This window comes from Anser brachyrhynchus (assembly GCF_964034855.1).
Source record: "Anser brachyrhynchus genome assembly, chromosome: 1".
In the NCBI taxonomy this organism is placed as follows: Eukaryota; Metazoa; Chordata; class Aves; order Anseriformes; family Anatidae; genus Anser; species Anser brachyrhynchus.
Window position 1 is genome coordinate 74,805,070 of NC_137694.1, and position 19,187 is coordinate 74,824,256.

At 45.0% G+C, this 19,187-nt stretch overlaps 1 protein-coding gene and 1 long non-coding RNA gene across 5 annotated transcripts in view; one reads left to right on the forward strand and one right to left on the reverse strand.

Moving 5' to 3' along the window:
• The window catches only part of SULT4A1 (sulfotransferase family 4A member 1), a 32,972-nt gene extending 26,212 nt beyond the window's left edge, over positions 1–6,760 (forward strand). For 2 of the 4 annotated variants that reach the window (XM_080601033.1, XM_080601031.1), the window contains one exon: positions 1,015–3,310. In XM_080601033.1, the coding sequence (XP_080457159.1) occupies positions 1,015–1,268 (254 nt within the window). In that variant the 3' untranslated portion in view covers positions 1,269–3,310. The other 2 variants (XR_013953968.1, XM_080601032.1) reach the window with 2 other exon arrangements.
• Positions 5,637–18,343, reverse strand: LOC308198602. The gene is made up of 2 exons (XR_013954044.1): positions 11,152–18,343; positions 5,637–10,580 (listed from the first exon to the last, which is right to left on the reverse strand). It is a non-coding gene; the product is annotated as an uncharacterized lncRNA (long non-coding RNA).
• Between the last annotated feature and the right edge of the window lie 844 nt (positions 18,344–19,187).

Here is a 19,187-nt window from a genome sequence, read left to right on the forward strand (position 1 = left end):
AAATGAGAAGAACTTCTAGTTTTACTTATGTCCGTTTTTCATTGTCTATCTCAGCTGTTTAAAATGTTTGTAGCTTATAGATGTTTATTCTTGTGAGGTCTTTCTCTAGGAACCTGAAGTGTCCTTTGATCTGCTGATATATCTGTATTTCAACAATGCCAAGAAATCAAGTCCTTTCTCAGTCTTCTTTCTGATAAGCATAGGAAAGTGGACTCAAGAAGTCTCCCTCTACTTATTTTCTGTGGGCTGCATTACAACACTTAACAGCTCTTTTTAAAAACAAGAGCATAAAGAATGAGATGGAGATTTCCTATGTCATTCTCACAAGTGCCTTGTTCAGGATAAAAATCACTTTATCCACTGATTGAATTCAGTTTTAACTTTAAGTTTGTTTCCCTCTCCCTTGTTTGTCCATCTGTGGCCACATTAGCACTTTTTGCTACAGCATCAAACATGAAGCTCATGCTTATCGTGACCACACAGTCTTTTCAGAGGAACTGATTGAAATGTTATTGTCCCTTATTCGGGAAGCATGACCTGAATGCTTTGTTCTTAAGCTTCTGTGTAGGAGCCCCTTCCATATTACTTCTCTCAGCCAATCTTCTTGTTATGTGCAAATTTTATTAGCTGTAATTTTTATAATTCTCAAATCTCTAAGAATATGAAATATCATTAGTCCATCTTGACTGCTAATTTTGAGTAAGTCAATTGTTTATTCATTTATCATGCATTTTATTGACTGGGGGGGAGGCAGTGTTAACCTTGGCTGGCTGCCAGATGCCTTCCAAGCTGTTTTCTCACTCCCCTTTCTCAGCGATACAGGAGGAGAAAAAAGAATGAAAAAACTTGTGGGTCAAGATAAAGTTGGGGAGTTTGCTCACCAAAATGTGATGGTAACATCACAGGCAAAACAGACTTGACCTGGAGAAGATTAATTTATTGCAAGTTAAAAATAGAGTAGGATGGTGAGAAACAAAGACAAAACTAAACCTACCTTTTGTTGCTTCTTCCTAGGCTTGATTTCACTGCTGACTCTTCTACCTCCTCCCCACCCTGAGTGGTGCAGGGGGAACAGAGGTTGTGGTCTGTTCATAACAGTTCCTCTCTGCTGCTGCTTTCTCCTTTCACTTTGCTGCTGCTCTGGTGTGGGGTCTGTCCCACAGGATACAGTCCTTCACAAATCAGTCCAACACGGGTCCTTCCAGTGGGTTGCAGTTCTTCAAGAACTGCTCAAGCATGGGTCCTATCCATTGGGTACAGTCCTTTAGGAAGAGACTGGGTACCCATGGGCTGCAGCGTGGCAGTGTTCTGACATGGTCCTCCCTTGGCTGTGGGGGAACAACCTGTTTCACCACAGTATTCTACATGGACTGCAGGGGGATCTCTGCTCTGGCATGTGAAGCACCTCCACTCCCTTCTTTTTCACTGACTTTGTGTGCAGGGTTGGTTCTCTTGCATTTTTCTAACTTTTTTCACAGCTGCTTCAGAGCAGTTTTCTATCCCTTTTTTAATAATGTTATCACAGAGGTACCACCAGCTAATGGTGCTCAGCTTTGGCCAACAGTGTTTTGGAGACAGCTGGAACTGACTCTGTCCAACATGGCGGGCAGCTCCTTCTCTCTTCTCACAGAAGCCAGCCCTGCAGTCCCCCGTCACCCTCACCAAACCTTTCCACGTAAATCCAATACAACGTTATGTCATTGCATTAAAAAAACATGTCACATGCCTTACAGAAGTCCATTGTATCTTTGCATTCACCTTTACTCAGTCAGACTGTAATCTTATGAACATTCAGTCAGTTTTGTTTGAGAGGATCTGTTTCCCATGGAAGCAGATAACTGCTATTCTTTATGACCTTTGTCTTTCTTGGCAGAGCCTTATGCCAGTTTTCATTCCCCTGCACAGACTGTGGTCAGGGTAACTGCCCCTCAGTAACTTGTGCTGTTTGTATGTTGGCACAAACATTTCAGAATGTCACACTTTACAAAAGCTATTGCTCAGACCTCCTTGCTTTTATCTGTGACTTTGTAAAAACAGTATGGAAAGGCTTTTTGTATGTTATATAGGAGCTGTACATTCCAGTTACTACTGTAGGACCTGGAACCTGGTTTCCTGTGGGCGGTTCTGCCATAACTGTGATATGGCACCTTTTTTTTGTCCCAGTTCAGTTATGATAAATAATTAGTTCTTGAAATAACTATCTGAAGTTTGCTGGCTTGAGGTAAAATTTTGGTGAAGACAAAGAAGTTTGTAGTTTCACTGGAAAACATCATCTGTGTAGTCTTCGGTAGTCTCCACTGCATAGTGTGTTTTTCTGCTCGTAGATATCTTACTTTCAACTCTCATCCTGCCCTCCTCTTGCTTTTTCAAACTGAAAAATTCAACATGTAATACAGGTCGTATCTTGTATAAAAAACAGAAACCATCTCATTTGCCATAGAATTTTACAGCAGATTACCAAACTCATATTATCACCTCACTTCTCTGCTGTGAAGGCAAGATCAAAAAATGAGTCTGGTAAGGCATCTTGAATGCCTCAGATAAAGTGTTTGATGTAAGTTTTAAGATCTTACAAACAACAGAGCCACATTTTCTTCAGTTCAATTGTATGAAGTAACACAAAAACCTAGATTTGTATCTAACCTCTGCTACCTGGAGGAGGTCTGTGGAGCAGCAGTGCAGCTACATACTGTGCACAGCCAAAATCCCTCCTTTTTGCCTAGTGAAAGCCAGCAAGGCAGTTGTGAAAGAAAGGTGAGGCTGCAATATCAGAGAAATGAGAAAGAAGGGAACACAGCTGCTGTTGAGTCCTTCAACACGCAGAAAGGTCAACCACTGCCACTGCTGCCCAGGTCATCTCCATCCAGATAAACAGGGTGATGCCCACTTTTGCATGTACCATTCTGTGCATGGTGTTAGTGTTCATTGTTCTGTAGTGGAGCCTGCAAGCCCTAGTCAAGGGTCAGAGCCCCTTACTGCTCTCTTCTAACAAACCTTTCAAAAAGATACTCCCATTTTGTAATAAAGAAGGAAGGGAGCTACAACAGCTGATTTAATATTTTGTCACTTGTTCACTGTGTGCTTTTTAAAAAATAAATCCTTATTTTGAATTTCTTTTGTTCACTTGTCTCTGGCTTTTACAATACTTTGTTACTTCAGAATGTAGCTTCATTAACAGTGCTTTGTTCTTCTGTTCATTTCTGTGACAATTGTGGCGGTTACATGACAGTTTATTGTAATTTGTTTCAAATATTTTTAGTTTGTCATTAGTTACGTTTATTTTGCTTTATTTTAGTTCTTCATTTTTTTCTTTTAGCACATTGATCTGTACTCTGAAGATAACCATGAGCTGCTGTGAAAGCAGAGCAATGATTAGATATATTATTTACATTTGACTCATATCACATCATAAGTTACACAGTTGCATGATTCAAATCATAAACCAGGTGGGTGACTTTTTTTGACAACCTATAAATTCATGTGGTTAAAAAAAAAATTACAAATCCACTGCATTTGTGTTTTGTAAAACCTGTGATTTGTTCATATGTGCTGTTAGGGAGATTCAGAAATAAAAACATCTATCTTTCCCAAGTAGAGGAAGAAAATACTTCTTAACATTATTGAAAGATAAATACAGGCTTTTATGTTTTCTGCTGTACTTTATGCAATTAGAGTTACAAGAATAAAACTATCAGATGTTTCTGATTGCAAGACATTTCTTAATGGTCTGTTTGATACAGGACAAACTTGTCAAAAACAAAATGATGCATTTTTAGTCAGTTTCAGGTTCTCTTGACCCTTTTGATCCTGAAGCAAACCGTAACACTGTCATACCTTCAGGAGTTATAGGAAAATCCTGATTTCATTAGATGGCCCTTGTCACACATACTATATCATCATGTTAATGTCTAATTTATAGAAGTTTCAGACAGTTTTGTCTTTGGATTCAATGATAGAGTTGCCGCATAAAAGCAATGTTAATTAAATAGCTGTTCTTCTTATGCATCAGATGCTTAATTAAGTTCCCTGCATGTAGTTTTGTTCTTGCTGTTATGATTAAACCGTGGTAGCATAGTCTCAGTTTTCCTTTAATTTATTCCAGCTGAACAAGCCTGGATTTTGTCTTTATTTATACCCAGTATAAATGAGAAGAGAATTGTTTATCTCAGTCTGGTTACTCCATGGGGCTTATTCATCAATAAGTAACCCAACAAGAATACAAGTTAAAATTTGTTGCAGAGTAACAGTTGCTAAGGGGACTGTAGCCTTTGACTGGTGACTTCAGCAGTGTCATCAGGTTGTATTACTAGTTGGATTCAGTAAAGTAGAAGAATACTACATACAAGGTAAAAGTGTTCAGTGTCCATACTGTATCCACCAAAAGATTCCCCTTCCTCATGTACAAAATTAAAACTTAAATGTCATAAACTGGTTACATGGCACATGTTCTTGTCAATATCTTGTAAATAGATACAATCTGTGCATTCACTCGTATTTTACAAATCATTTCTTTCCATTCTAAGAAACTTAAATTCAGCTGTTGAACTTACCTTTAAACATGAAATTTTAGCATAGCTGATTTCTAGTATTTTATCTCAGTGATCAAAATTCAATAATCAGCTTAATGTTCTGTATTTCATGCACCTTTTGAATTGTTTTCCAATGAGTATATGGTGAAGGCACGGTCACTTTGAAATGTGTTGTTGTTAGCTGATGGCATTATTAAGCATCCATACTTAGAACTGACACCAGAAATCAACTTATAAGTTAATATCCAAAACAAAATCTGTATTTATAGTTAGTTAAGGCTGGAGCAGTATCTCAAATCTGAATTTTTCTTTTCTCTTCCAGTGCAGATGACAAGGCATAGGGCACTTTTTTTTTTTTTTAAGTCTTCACAAAGGTTATGGCAGGGGTGATTGGGGAAGATAATGAATAGTATCAGCTCTCATTGGGGTTTCAGTGAAAGTTAAGACTGAACAGCTTCTCACAAAGTATTCTTGGTGCCCTGCACAATTAGACTGTAAAAATTTGGTGTTCTCTCCACTGTCTGACTGTTACCTCTGTGTGTTTCAGGTCGAGTTGGGCTATGGAAAGACATCTTCACTGTTTCTATGAATGAGAAATTTGATTTAGTTTATAAACAGAAGATGGGAAAATGTGACCTCACATTTGATTTTTATTTATAAAATGCATGCATATGATCCAAATGTAGCTAGAAGTGCTTTATGCGTTCATTTATTACCTACTGGACAAACTACTGTAGCTGTTATGTGTAACAAGATTTAAAGAAAGAAAAACAATTGAAGTAAACAATCTAAGAAAACCTTAAACAATTTAAGTGTAAACCAGATATTATCTTTGATCCTAAAGAGCTGTTCACTTTCTGGTATTTTAATTACTTGTCCACATGCACGAACTTCCTAGACAACACTAGAACATTCAGCTGTTAAGGAATTGTAGTATATATGTATAAGGTATGTATCATGTGCAACTAGAATGTACACCTTTTCAGGCCCATCTTGCATATTTAATGTTTTATAAAGCTTTTCACGAGGACCTAAATAAATGTCCATAAACCAAATAAATTATTTCAGAGGGGAACAAGTAACAGGCCAAAACTGTATTCTAGAATGATCTCAGGGGTTAATCATGACATTTATTTTTATAGCTGGTAAATCAAGTATAAAAAAATCCCATTCCAAAATAAATGATCAAAGTCGGATTCACATTAACTTCTGCACACTCTTATCTCTATAATCTATAATCTGTGTACTGGCACACTCTGCAAGACAGGCCTAGTTATGAAATATAGCTGTGATTGTCACTAATCCCCAAGCTCATGCATGCTTTCATGGATGACTGCACACAGCAGTCTTCTTGATGGAAGAAGTTCAGCTCCATGCAGAAGGTCAGCAAACAGAAGCTTTCAGCCTGCAGCTCTAGCTTAGTCCCTCAAAATGGGGACCAAGGCATCTGGTGCAGTGGTCTTTTTTCAGGAATCAGCCTCTAACGCATGTTGGTTTACTGTGCAGATCTGAATTTCACCTATTAGATACAGTCAGAGAAGATAAGGTACTGGATCTCCTCCTGTTCCACCAAAAGTTAAGGGCATTCAGCACTGTTCTCTGTGGTACTGGACTCCCTCAGACCTAAGATAAAGTGGGTACTTGTGACAATGTAAGCAGGCAGAGGAAATGGCAGCAATGAGGGAAGAGAGTTTAAAAATACACCACCAGGTGGGAGTATTGTAGAAATATTCATGCAGAATAGTTTCAGTAATTGTTAGCTATGGCTCGTTGGTCTGGATTATGATCAGGAGGAAAGCTGATTTCTTTTTTTATTTTCGATGACAGGTACACAAACAGCCTGAAGCAGGCTCCTATTACTGTAAAAATTACTGTAAAACTTTCCAGAATTATTTTATTCTGTTACATAATGACATCACTGCCTTTTAGGTTCTCAGCGGCCGAAGGCCCATTTTTGCTAGTCAAATATTCAGTCTCACCAAAAGTCATGAGGAAAGGCTAGCAGATTTTTGGTGTTTCAGTTCTGTTGGGAAACAAACTGTCAGTTTAACTGGCAAGTGGTGTAGCATGATGTGGCTTGACAGCACTTTTCCTTGTATATTTGTGAGTGAAAATGCTTTCAGTGAAATTTTATTTCTATTTTTATATTTTCAGTACTGTATGAATATTAAGCACTACACATTATACTTCTGTGCTTGCTTGATTACTGAATAAAAGATGTGTTCCATGCATTATGGTTTGCTCATTTTGGAGACCTCCAATTCAAGCCTTGTAGTCTTCAGACACAGCTCTTATTCACTACCCATACCTCCTAATTTAAGATAAAACTGCAGATAGATGGCATGAAATCAAACCACTGTCTGACCTAGTGAGCTGTTTCTGACAGCAGCCTATAACAAATCACAGAATCACACAGAATCACAGAATTGTAGGGGTTGGAAGGGGCCTTGAGAGATCATCGGATCCAATCCCCCCTGCCAAAGCAGGTTCCTTAGAGCAGGCTGCCCAGGTAGGCATCCAGATGGGCCTTGAATATCTCCAGAGAAGGAGACTCCACAACCTCCCTGGGACAGCCTGTTCCAGTGCTCAGTCACCCTCCCCATGAAGTTCTTTCGTATGTTGGTGCGGAACTTCCTGTGCTCCATTTTGTGGCCATTACCCTTTGTACTGTCCCCACAAACCACTGAAAAGAGGTTGGCCAAATCCCTCTGTCTCCCACACTTGAGATATTTGTAAACATTAATAAGATCCCCTCTCAGTCTTCTTTTCTCCAGGCTGAACAGACCCAGGTCTCTCAGCCTTTACTTGTAGGGAAGACGCTCCAGGTCCTGTATCATCTTAGTGGCTCTCTGCTGGACTCTTTCCAGAAGATCCCTGTCTTTTTTGTACTGGGGAGCCCAGAACTGGACGCGGTACTCCAGGTGAGGCCTGACCAGGGCAGAGTAGAGGGGGAATAGTAGAAATGCTTGTGCAAGAATATAACTGAGAGCACAGGACTATGTGAGTATCTTTGTGTTTAATAGTACTTAATTTTTTTTCTTCCCCTGTGCTGGTATTGACACCATCCTATGGCCATAAGTTCTTCATCTAAATACCCGCTGTGTGAAAAAGGACTCCTTTTGTCTTAGAGGCTGCCAACAGATAGTGCAGTGTGATGTTCCTTTGTTCTTGCATTGCAACGGATGATACAGTCACTCTTCCATCCACTGTTCACTTGGGATTTTGTAGACTTCTATTTTACAGCTCTCAGCAGCTCCATGCTGAGGAGTCCTAGTCTGTGTCATACAGAAAACCACAACCTACAAAATGTGCTAAGCCACAAGAAGACACGACTAGAGAGAGTAGACATCTGCAGTGGAAGTTCTGCAGAGGAAGACAGAATTTTCCCACCGTTCCTGTGAATGTGAGTCAGAAAACTTCATTGGCATCAAAAATCCACTGAAGTTGTTTAATCCTGAGGGCATAAGAGCAATACATCCTTACCACCTGCCCAAAAGGCTTCTGAAGTTTCAAAAGACAGCAGTGAATCCTACTCCCATTCCTAGGCACAGTCTGTCTCCTTTGCTGCATGAGAAAACCACTGCCAGCCCCTAAAGGCAAAGCTCTTGGGTTCTAAGGCCATGTTTTTAACACCCAAGTGTATGTACATACCAATGCCGAATGTAGCTGAATGATAGCCACCAGCTACCAATCTGGAGGAGGAACATATGCAGCTGATTTAATTGAGTGCTGCTTGCTGCCATGAAACAGTGCCCTGTTTTGCATAGACTGAGGTCCTGAGGTAAATGTGATTCCTTGACAGGAAGAGCGTAAGTTAAAGTCTTCTGCATTTGTCACTCTGGCCATGACTGGGTTTAAAACAGAATAGTCAGAATGAAACAGAATCATCAGAATATAGGACATGAAAGGAAGCAGTGTGGATGGCAGCAGCAGTGATAGGAAAACAGAGATATATACGTACATTACATGCATATATTTATATTCTTGACACAAGACCTAACTCACTGCTGTTTTGACTGTATCCAGTACAACTGCAGAGGTTTTGTACTCCTTTCATCTCGTTGCTAGTAGTCAGCAAGATCTATCTCGTACACTACCACTTACAAATATGCAGTTTAGTCTACAACTCCAGTGTCCTTCAGTAACTTCTTTACAAAATAACAGAGAATTTTTTCAGTAAGTCTTTTTAGCCATCATCTTGAAGTATATGCATAAAAGCATTCTCAAAGTTTTAAAAAGCAAACAAAACCCAATAACCTTTTAGTTAAAGCCTGCTACTCTATTAAACAGTTCAGTTACTTAGATGTTTATACTCTTATGCTTTTGCATGTCAAAAATCCATGTACCAGACACCAGTTCATTAGACAAATTACTCTGTCTTATGAAAAGCTATTATGATTTTCCACACCAGGAAATCTGAGGCAAACTGTACTGTAAGTATAAACAGAAAAGCTAACCAGGAAGCTAACAATCAGAGAGAGTACAGCATGGCACATTCAACAGTTCCATAAGCTTGGCTCACTGGTGACCTGCTAGACAACGTTAAGTAGTCTGCATCTGCTCTGTGCAACCACACAGCTCAAAGACAATTTGCAATTGTAAGCTCTGTTATGTGAGCTCCTGTCAGAAGTTCTGAGAACTGACAATGTTCCAAAGCGCCAAGTTTTGAGAGCTGTTGCTCTGTGGCACATTCAGACATGAGGAATCTGTCTTTGCCTGTTTCAGACATATTTTACATGCTACTGTGTCCAGTTCTGGCATCTACTGTGGCTAGTTACGGGCCCCACTGTACAAGACAGAAAACGGCAGAGTGAAAAGAGTCCAACACAGAGCCACAAAGGTGACTGAGGAACTGAAGCATCTCTCCTATGAAGAAATGCTTATAAGAGCGAGGCCTGTACAGCCTAGAAGGGAGAAGACTCAGGGAAATCTCAACGTGTACAAATACCTGAAAGAAGGTTGCAAAGAGGACAGAGCGAGACTCTTTTCAGTGGTGCCCAGTGCCAGGAGAAGAGGCAGTGGGCACAAACTGGCAGAGAGGAGGTTCCCTGTGAACATCAGCAACCCCTCTGTACTGTGCAGATGGGGGAGCACTGGCACAGCTTACCCAGAGCGGTTGTGGAGTCTTCTCCTTGGAGATCTTCAGAAGCCACCAGGACATGGTCCTGGGCAGCCCTTTCTGGGTGGCCCTGCTGGAGCAGGGGGTTGGGCCAGGTGATCTCCAGAGGTCCCTTCCACCCTCAGGTGTTCTGTGGTTCACCTGTTTAACAGTCATTAAACCATATGTACAATCAAGTACAGTCTGTCCCATGCAGCAGACCACAGGGTGATTCTGCTTGCATAGTTAGCCCAGTTTGACACTTCAAAGGAAGTGATTTAGAAATCTGAGGCCATGTTTTCCTTTTGGCACATTTAATTAGAAGTTAGAAGTGTCCTTTCTTCCCAAAATGGATGACAGAGTATAATATATTTGTTTCTCATTCTGTCATGCACCAGTTAATAAATTGCACCTTGCTTCTCCCATTCAGTTAACACAGTGTAGAAGGAAAATATTAGCAATGGGAATGCTGTGACTTCTGGAGTCTCTGGAAAACTCAGCATGCTATGTACATTGTTTCTTACTTTGTACATCGGTGAATTCTCTGTAGAAATAAAAAAAAACAGAGCAGCCATTACAAGGCAAAGTGGAAATACACTTGGATTTCCTCCTGTCCTGCTAAGTCCTCTAGCAAAAATGTTAGAGAAGCTAAAAGAGCTAAAGAGCATTTCAGTGTGTCACAGGGGCCTTGCGCTGGGCAAAATTGTAGTTCTAACCCAGGAGGGGTTTCAAAGACTGATACTGGGGGAGTTATCGTCCGGGGCACCTTGGGGGTCGGAGTCCCAAATTATGTCTCCTGAAATATGCACTGGGGCATCTGGGATCCCAAATATTGTACCGAAGGATGCCCTCCTGGGCACCTGGCGAGTCCCAAAGTTTGTCACGGGAGTTAACCTCCGGGGCACCTAGGAGTGGTTCCAAAGTCTCTCACGGGGGGTTACCCTCCGGGGCACCTGGTTGTGTTCCAAAGTCTGTCACCGGGGGTTATCGTCCCGGGCACTTTGGGGATTGGGGTCCCATATTATGTCGCCTGAAATGTGCACTGGGGCATCTGGGATCGCAAATACTGTACCGAAGGATGTCCTCCGGGGCACCTGGGGGGGGTTCCAAGATCTGTCACCGGGAGTCGCTCTCCGGGGCACCCAGGAGGGGTTTCAAAGACTGATACTGGGGGAGTTATCGTCCGGGGCACCTTGGGGGGTCGGAGTCCCAAATTGTGTCTCCTAAAATGTGCACTGGGGCATCTGGGATCCCAAATACTGTACCGAAGGATGTCCTCCGGGGCACCTGGTGGTGTTCCAGTCTGTCAGCGAAGGATGTCCTCCGGGGCACCTAGGAGGGGGTTCCAAAGTGTGACACCGGGGTTTATCGTCCGGGGCACCTTGGGGGGGTCGGGGTACCAAATTATGTCTCCTGAAATGTGCACTGGGGTACCTTGGAATCGCAAATACTGTCACCGAAGGATGCCCTCCTGGGCACCTGGCGAGTCCCAAAGTTTTTCACGGGAGTTACCCTCCGGGGCACCTAGGAGGGGTTCCAAAGTCTGACACCGGGGGTTATCGTCCCGGGCACCTTGGGGGTCGGGGTCCCAAACTATGTCGCCTGAAATGTGCACTGGGGCATCTGGGATCCCAAATACTGTCCCGAAGGATGTCCTCCGGGGCACCTGGTGGTGTTCCAGTCTGTCAGCGAAGGATGTACTCCGGGGCACCTAGGAGGGGGTTCCAAAGTGTGACACCGGGGTTTATCGTCCGGGGCACCTTGGGGAGTCGGAGTCCCAAATTATGTCTCCTAAAATGTGCAATGGGGCATCTGGGATCCCAAATACTGTACCGAAGGATCTCCTCCGGGGCACCTGGTGGTGTTCCAGTCTGTCAGCGAAGGATGTCCTCCGGGGCACCTAGGAGGGGGTTCCAAAGTCTGACACCGGGGTTTATCGTCTGGGGCACCTTGGGGGGGTCGGGGTACCAAATTATGTCTCCTGAAATGTGCATTGGGGCACCTGGGATCGCAAATACTGTACCGAAGGATGTCCTCCGGGGCACCTGGTGGTGTTCCAGTCTGTCAGCGAAGGATGTCCTCCGGGGCACCTAGGAGGGGGTTCCAAAGTGTGATACCGGGGTTTATCGTCCGGGGCACCTTGGGGGGGTCGGGGTCCCAAACTATGTCTCCTGAAATGTGCACTGGGGCATCTGGGATCCCAAATACTGTACCGAAGGTTGGCCTTCCGGGGCACCTGGTGGTGTTCCAGTCTGTCAGCGAAGGATGTCCTCCGGGGCACCTAGGAGGGGGTTCCAAAGTGTGACACCGGGGGTTATCTTCCGGGGCACCTTGGGGGGGTCGGGGTACCAAATTATGTCTCCTGAAATGTGCATTGGGGCATCTGGGATCCCAAATACTGTACCGAAGGATGTCCTCCGGGGCACCTGGTGGTGTTCCAGTCTGACACCGGGGGTTATCGTCCGGGGCACCTTGGCGGGGTCGGGGACCCAAATTATGTCTCCTGAAATGTGCACTGGGGTACCTTGGAATCGCAAATACTGTCACCGAAGGATGCCCTCCTGGGCACCTGGCGAGTCCCAAAGTTTGTCACGGGAGTTAACCTCCAGGGCACCTAGGAGTGGTCCCAAAGTCTCTCACGGGAGTTACCCTCCGGGGAACCTAGGAGGGGTTCCAAAGTCTGACACCGGGGGTTATCGTCCCGGGCACCTTGCGGGTCGGGGTCCCAAACTATGTCTCCTGAAATGTGCACTGGGGCATCTGGGATCGCAAATAATGTACCGAAGGATGTCCTCCGGGGCACCTGGTGGTGTTCCAGTCTCACACCGGGGGTTACCGTCCGGGGCACCAGGGGGTTCGGGGACCCAAATTATGTCTCCTAAAATGTGCACTGGGGCACCTGGGATTCCAAATACTGTACCGAAGGATGTCCTCCGGGGCACCTGGAGGTGTTCCAGTCTGTCAGCGAAGGATGTCCTCCGGGGCACCTAGGAGGGGGTTCCAAAAGTGTGACACCGGGGGTTATCGTCCGGGGCACCAGGGGGGTCGGGGACCCAAATTATGTCTCCTGAAATGTGCACTGAGGTACCTTGGAATCGCAAATACTGTCACCGAAGGATGCCCTCCTGGGCACCTGGCGAGTCCCAAAGTTTGTCACGGGAGTTAACTTCCGGGGCACCTAGGAGTGGTCCCAAAGTCTCTCACGGGGGGTTACCCTCCGGGGCACCTAGGAGGGGTTCCAAAGTGTGACACCGGGGGTTATCGTCCCGGGCACCTTGGGGGTCGGGGTCCCAAACTATGTCTCCTGAAATGTGCACTGGGGCATCTGGGATCGCAAATACTGTACCGAAGGATGTCCTCCGGGGCACCTGGTGGTGTTCCAGTCTGTCATCGGGGGTTGTCCTCCGGGACACCTAGGAGGGGTTCCAAAGACTCTCATGGGGGTTATCGTCCGGGGCACCTAGGAGGGGTTCCAAAGTCTGTCACCGGGCGTTGTCGTCCGGGGCACCTAGGGGTCTCCCGAATTGTGTCACCCGGTCTGTGCTCTAAGTCATCTGGGATCCCAAATATTGTCACCGGGATTGTCCTCCAGGGCCCCTAGGAGGGGATCCAAAGTCTGACACCGGGGGTTATCGTCCGGGGCACCTTGGGGGTCGGGGACCCAAATTATGTCTCCTGAAATGTGCACTGGGGCATCTGGGATCCGAAATACTGTCCCGAAGGATGTCCTCCGTGGCACCTGGTTGTGTTCCAAAGTCTGTCACCGGGGGTTATCGTCCCGGGCACTTTGGGGATCGGGGTCCCATATTATGTCGCCTGAAATGTGCACTGGGGCATCTGGGATCGCAAATACTGTACCGAAGGATGTCCTCCGGGGCACCTGGGGGGGGGTTCCAAGATCTGTCACCGGGAGTCGCTCTCCGGGGCACCCAGGAGGGGTTTCAAAGACTGATACTGGGGGAGTTATCGTCCGGGGCACCTTGGGGGGTCGGAGTCCCAAATTGTGTCTCCTAAAATGTGCACTGGGGCATCTGGGATCCCAAATACTGTACCGAAGGATGTCCTCCGGGGCACCTGGTGGTGTTCCAGTCTGTCAGCGAAGGATGTCCTCCGGGGCACCTAGGAGGGGGTTCCAAAGTGTGACACCGGGGTTTATCGTCCGGGGCACCTTGGGGGGGTCGGGGTACCAAATTATGTCTCCTGAAATGTGCACTGGGGTACCTTGGAATCGCAAATACTGTCACCGAAGGATGCCCTCCTGGGCACCTGGCGAGTCCCAAAGTTTTTCACGGGAGTTACCCTCCGGGGCACCCAGGATGGGTTTCAAAGTCTGACACCGGGGGTTATCGTCCCGGGCACCTTGGGGGTCGGGGTCCCAAACTATGTCTCCTGAAATGTGCATTGGGGCATCTGGGATCCCAAATACTGTACCGAAGGATGTCCTCCGGGGCACCTGGTGGTGTTCCAGTCTGTCAGCGAAGGATGTCCTCCGGGGCACCTAGGAGGGGGTTCCAAAGTGTGACACCGGGGGTTATCTTCCGGGGCACCTTGGGGGGGTCGGGGTACCAAATTATGTCTCCTGAAATGTGCATTGGGGCATCTGGGATCCCAAATACTGTACCGAAGGATGTCCACCGGGGCACCTGGTGGTGTTCCAGTCTGACACCGGGGGTTATCGTCCGGGGCACCAGGGGGGTCGGGGACCCAAATTATGTCTCCTGAAATGTGCACTGGGGTACCTTGGAATCGCAAATACTGTCACCGAAGGATGCCCTCCTGGGCACCTGGCGAGTCCCAAAGTTTGTCACGGGAGTTAACCTCCGGGGCACCTAGGAGTGGTTCCAAAGTCTCTCATGGGGGGTTACCCTCCGGGGCAGCTAGGAGGGGTTCCAAAGTGTGACACCGGGGGTTATCGTCCTGGGCACCTTGGGGGTCGGGGTCCCAAACTATGTCTCCTGAAATGTGCACTGGGGCATCTGGGATCCCAAATACTGTACCGAAGGATGTCCTCCGGGGCACCTGGTGGTGTTCCAGTCTGTCAGCGAAGGATGTACTCCGGGGCACCTAGGAGGGGTTCCAAAGTCTGACACAGGGGTTTATCGTCCGGGGCACCAGGGGGGGTCGGAGTCCCAAATTATGTCTCCTAAAATGTGCACTGGGGCATCTGGGATCCCAAATACTGTACCGAAGGATCTCCTCCGGGGCACCTGGTGGTGTTCCAGTCTGTCAGCGAAGGATGTCCTCCGGGGCACCTAGGAGGGGGTTCCAAAGTGTGACACCGGGGTTTATCGTCCGGGGCACCTTGGGAGGGTCGGGGTACCAAATTATGTCTCCTGAAATGTGCATTGGGGCATCTGGGATCGCAAATACTGTACCGAAGGATGTCCTCCGGGGCACCTGGTGGTGTTCCAGTCTGACACCGGGGGTTATCGTCCGGGGCACCAGGGGGGTCGGGGACCCAAATTATGTCTCCTGAAATGTGCACTGGGGTACCTTGGAATCGCAAATACTGTCACCGAAGGATGCCCTCCTGGGCACCTGGCGAGTCCCAAAGTTTGTCACGGGAGTTGACCTCCGGGGCACCTAGGAGGGGTTCCAAAGTCTGACACAGGGGTTTATCGTCCGGGGCACCAGGGGGGGTCGGGGTCCCAAATTATGTCTCCTGAAATGTGCATTGGGGCATCTGGGATCGCAAATACTGTACCGAAGGATGTCCTCTGGGGCACCTGGTGGTGTTCCAGTCTGTCAGCGAAGGATGTCCTCCCGGGCACCTAGGAGTGGTTCCAAAGTCTCTCACGGGGGTTACCCTCCGGGGCACCTAGGAGGGGTTCCAAAGTCTGACACCGGGGGTTATCGTCCGGGGCACCTAGGAGGGTTTCCAATGTCTGACACCGGGGGTTATCGTCCCGGACACCTTGGGGGTCGGGGTCCCAAACTATGTCTCCTAAAATTTGCACTGGGGCATCTGGGATCGCAAATACTGTACCGAAGGATGTCCTCCAGGGCACCTGGTGGTGTTCCAGTCTGTCATCGGGGGTTGTCCTCCGGGGCACCTAGGAGCGTTTCCAAAGTCTGTCACCGGGCGTTGTCGTCCGGGGCACCTAGGGGTCTCCCGAATTGTTTCACCCGGTCTGTGCTCTAAGTCTTCTGGGATCCCAAATATTGTCACCGGGATTGTCCTCCGGGGCCCCTAGGAGGGGTTCCAAAGTCTGGCACCGGGGGTTGTCCTCCGGGCCACCTGGTGGTTCCAAATTTGTGTCATTCTCTTCATTCACTGCGTCTCCTTTTATATTCTCTGGCCTTCTGCGGTCTTTCATTTTCTTTGGCCTTCCCTTGTCCTCCTCTTTACCGTTTTTTCCTCTCTTTTTTTAACCTTCTCAGGCACTCCTTGCCTTCTTTCGGCCTTTTGTCTTTGTCGTCTCTGCTTTCCGCTTCTTTACATTCTCTTATTCTTTCGACTTCTGGTGTCTGGTACATGGATTTTTGACATGCAAAAGCATAAGAGTATAAACATCTAAGTAACTGAACTGTTTAATAGAGTAGCAGGCTTTAACTAAAAGGTTATTGGGTTTTGTTTGCTTTTTAAAACTTTGAGAATGCTTTTATGCATATACTTCAAGATGATGGCTAAAAAGACTTTTACTGAAAAAATTCTCTGTTATTTTGTAAAGAAGTTACTGAAGGACACTGGAGTTGTAGACTAAACTGCATATTTGTATGTGGTAGTGTACGAGATAGATCTTGCTGTCTACTAGCAACGAGATGAAAGGAGTACAAAACCTCTGCAGTTGTACTGGATACAGTCAAAACAGCAGTGAGTTAGGTCTTGTGTCAAGAATATAAATATATGCATGTAATGTACGTATATATCTCTGTTTTCCTATCACTGCTGCTGCCATCCACACTGCTTCCTTTCATGTCCTATATTCTGATGATTCTGTTTCATTCTGACTATTCTGTTTTAAACCCAGTCATGGCCAGAGTGACAAATGCAGAAGACTTTAACTTACGCTCTTCCTGTCAAGGAATCACATTTACCTCAGGACCTCAGTCTATGCAAAACAGGGTACTGTTTCATGGCAGCAAGCAGCACTCAATTAAATCAGCTGCAGGTTTGTACTGAAATCTAAATTTTCATAATGCTGGGACTCTGAGCAATAGAAGGATTTTGATTTAGAGGACAAGATCTGTGTACTCATATGTAGCCTTGGCCACTCAGTACTTTCTGCCACATTTGCATCAGAGTCAGTGGTGCATTTTAGTGTAGCAAGCTGCAATAGCCAAGGAACACTTGTGCCATTGGGCATTTGGGACACACTTCCTTCAGCACTTTGAGAGAAGTCATCCCAGACAAATATACCATATTTGCTGGCTCCTGTAGATATTAGATCGAGATTGCTTTTTGTTGTACTGGTGGAAAGAGGGTGGAAGAGGAAGCCATGTCTCTTCTCACCCCGCGCTTGTTCCACGTGTTTGTAGGGAAGTAGGGTCTTAATTTTATTCCCTTCTCTGAAGTCCATTGGTTCTGTGTACTATTGTCTCCTTTATATTCTTAAATCACTGCAAGTTCATTTTTGCCACTTAAATCATATTACCAAACTTGATACATGTCTTGCTGTTTGGGAAGTCATTTTTAATGATGTACACTTACCATAGAAAATTCATTTTCTGGAGTACTGATATTTATAGTTTGTGCCAATCAAGTATGAATTTGCTGTTAATCGCAAAGTGGACATTCCTCTTGCAAGTAATTTTTAATTATTATCATTTAACGCTTCCTCCATCAATGCTCATGTCACTTTTCTTCCTCTCCTTGCCATGTAGCTAAAGATTTAGGGTTACTCATAGCAGAGGTAAGCTGTGACAGCTCTATTGAATTCACCAAAGCTTCATCCAGCTGTGCATTTGAATACCTTATTTTGTCAAAAAGGCTTGGAGTCAAAATGAAATGTACGAGACATCCATGATTGTATCCTTTCTGTGCAAGAAAGGGATGAGCACTAAAAAAAAAAAAAAAGTCTCCCATAAAACTGCAGCAAAACTAAATAACAAGAAACTGTATTTTGCCATCTTGCTTCTTGTAAACAAGTCTTCTTTTGAAGGCAGTTACGTTTTGTTTAACAGCAGATCCTAGATTAAACGTTGGAAAAAAAATAAATGCATATGAACTGGCCTCTAGGTTCAGATTTGTGCACAGAATCTCCATTGATTCAAGTGGTAGGTAATTAAATGCTCATAGCTGTGGCTGAACTTCACTCGTGAATCCAAAAGAAACACGCAAAACCTTCTGGGCCTTATGTAGTTCTCACTCAGGCCCACCAAGAGTGGGAAGTGTAACACAAGGTATCTCTGTAAGCTGCGCTGCACTGTCAGGTACATCTACTCTTCCTGTTGCTCAGCCTGTTTTTTGAAGGAACGAAGCTGATGTGCACTAATATACATGTCGACTGTATGCTCCACATATGAAAAACAAATGCTAAACCCAATAGTATATGATACCTGTACCGAAATCTCAGTAAGCAAGTGAAATACAGGGCAAAGAGATCCTGTCTGAGGTGGCAGGACAGACATATGTGGTGTACTTTATTAAATTTGAAAACTAAGTTTCAAACGCTTACTATTTTGGTTGTAGTTGCAGAAAGACAGACCTTGGAATCTGATGATTTTCTTTAGAATATGATGATTTTATAATAGTAATGTCCAGAAACATTTTTTATTCTGTTGGAAAACAAACAAAAAAAAACAAAAACAGAAGACAGTACATACTACTTTCAGGGATGAAAGATCTCTTATTAAGCCATTACAGTTGTGTTTGTTTATTTACTGCCTTCAAATAAGTGGACAAGCAGCAGCTGATTTGCTTATGTGTCTGCAAATAAACTGATAGTGTTGAATTCTCAGAAAAAGATGTGACTTTGCCAGGCTTAGCAGAATATGGTGACTACCTAATATATTTTACAGCTATGTCTGTGACTCCTGTCCCAAATCCTACATAATTCTCCTGGGACTTTGGTCAGATCTTACTTCAAAGGACAACTGAAAAAGAAGATGAACTGAAAAAAAGCATTTTAAATGCTTGATGTTGCTCAGGCCCTGACAGTCACAAAGCATGAATTTAGGAGTGAGATTGAAATCTTTCTTTTCTGTCTAACAGGAGCTCACTTTGATGCTGCGCTGGCAGAGGTATGCTAAGTCATTGCTGTTTATAATAATTTAGAGACAATTCCTATTTCTTAGGTGCAAAATTTCCCCATATTTCAATGGGAGCAGATTCAAGACAAATATTATTTAAAAGATGTTAAATATGTTTGAAATCTTATATGAGTAGTTGAAGTGAAAGTAATAGAGAACTTGCAAAAGTAATGTGAACTAAATTCTAAAATTTTGTTCTAAGAGGATTTTTGTCTGTGGCTTGTTACTCTAGTTGAAAGAGTTGCCACTTACTACCAGATTTTGCAATTAAAAACAAGGACATTACTCAAAGCTTAGTCATAAACATGCAGAGTTATGAGTGTGCATAGATTAGGCTGTGAACACTGAGACGTACCAGCTGCTTTTTG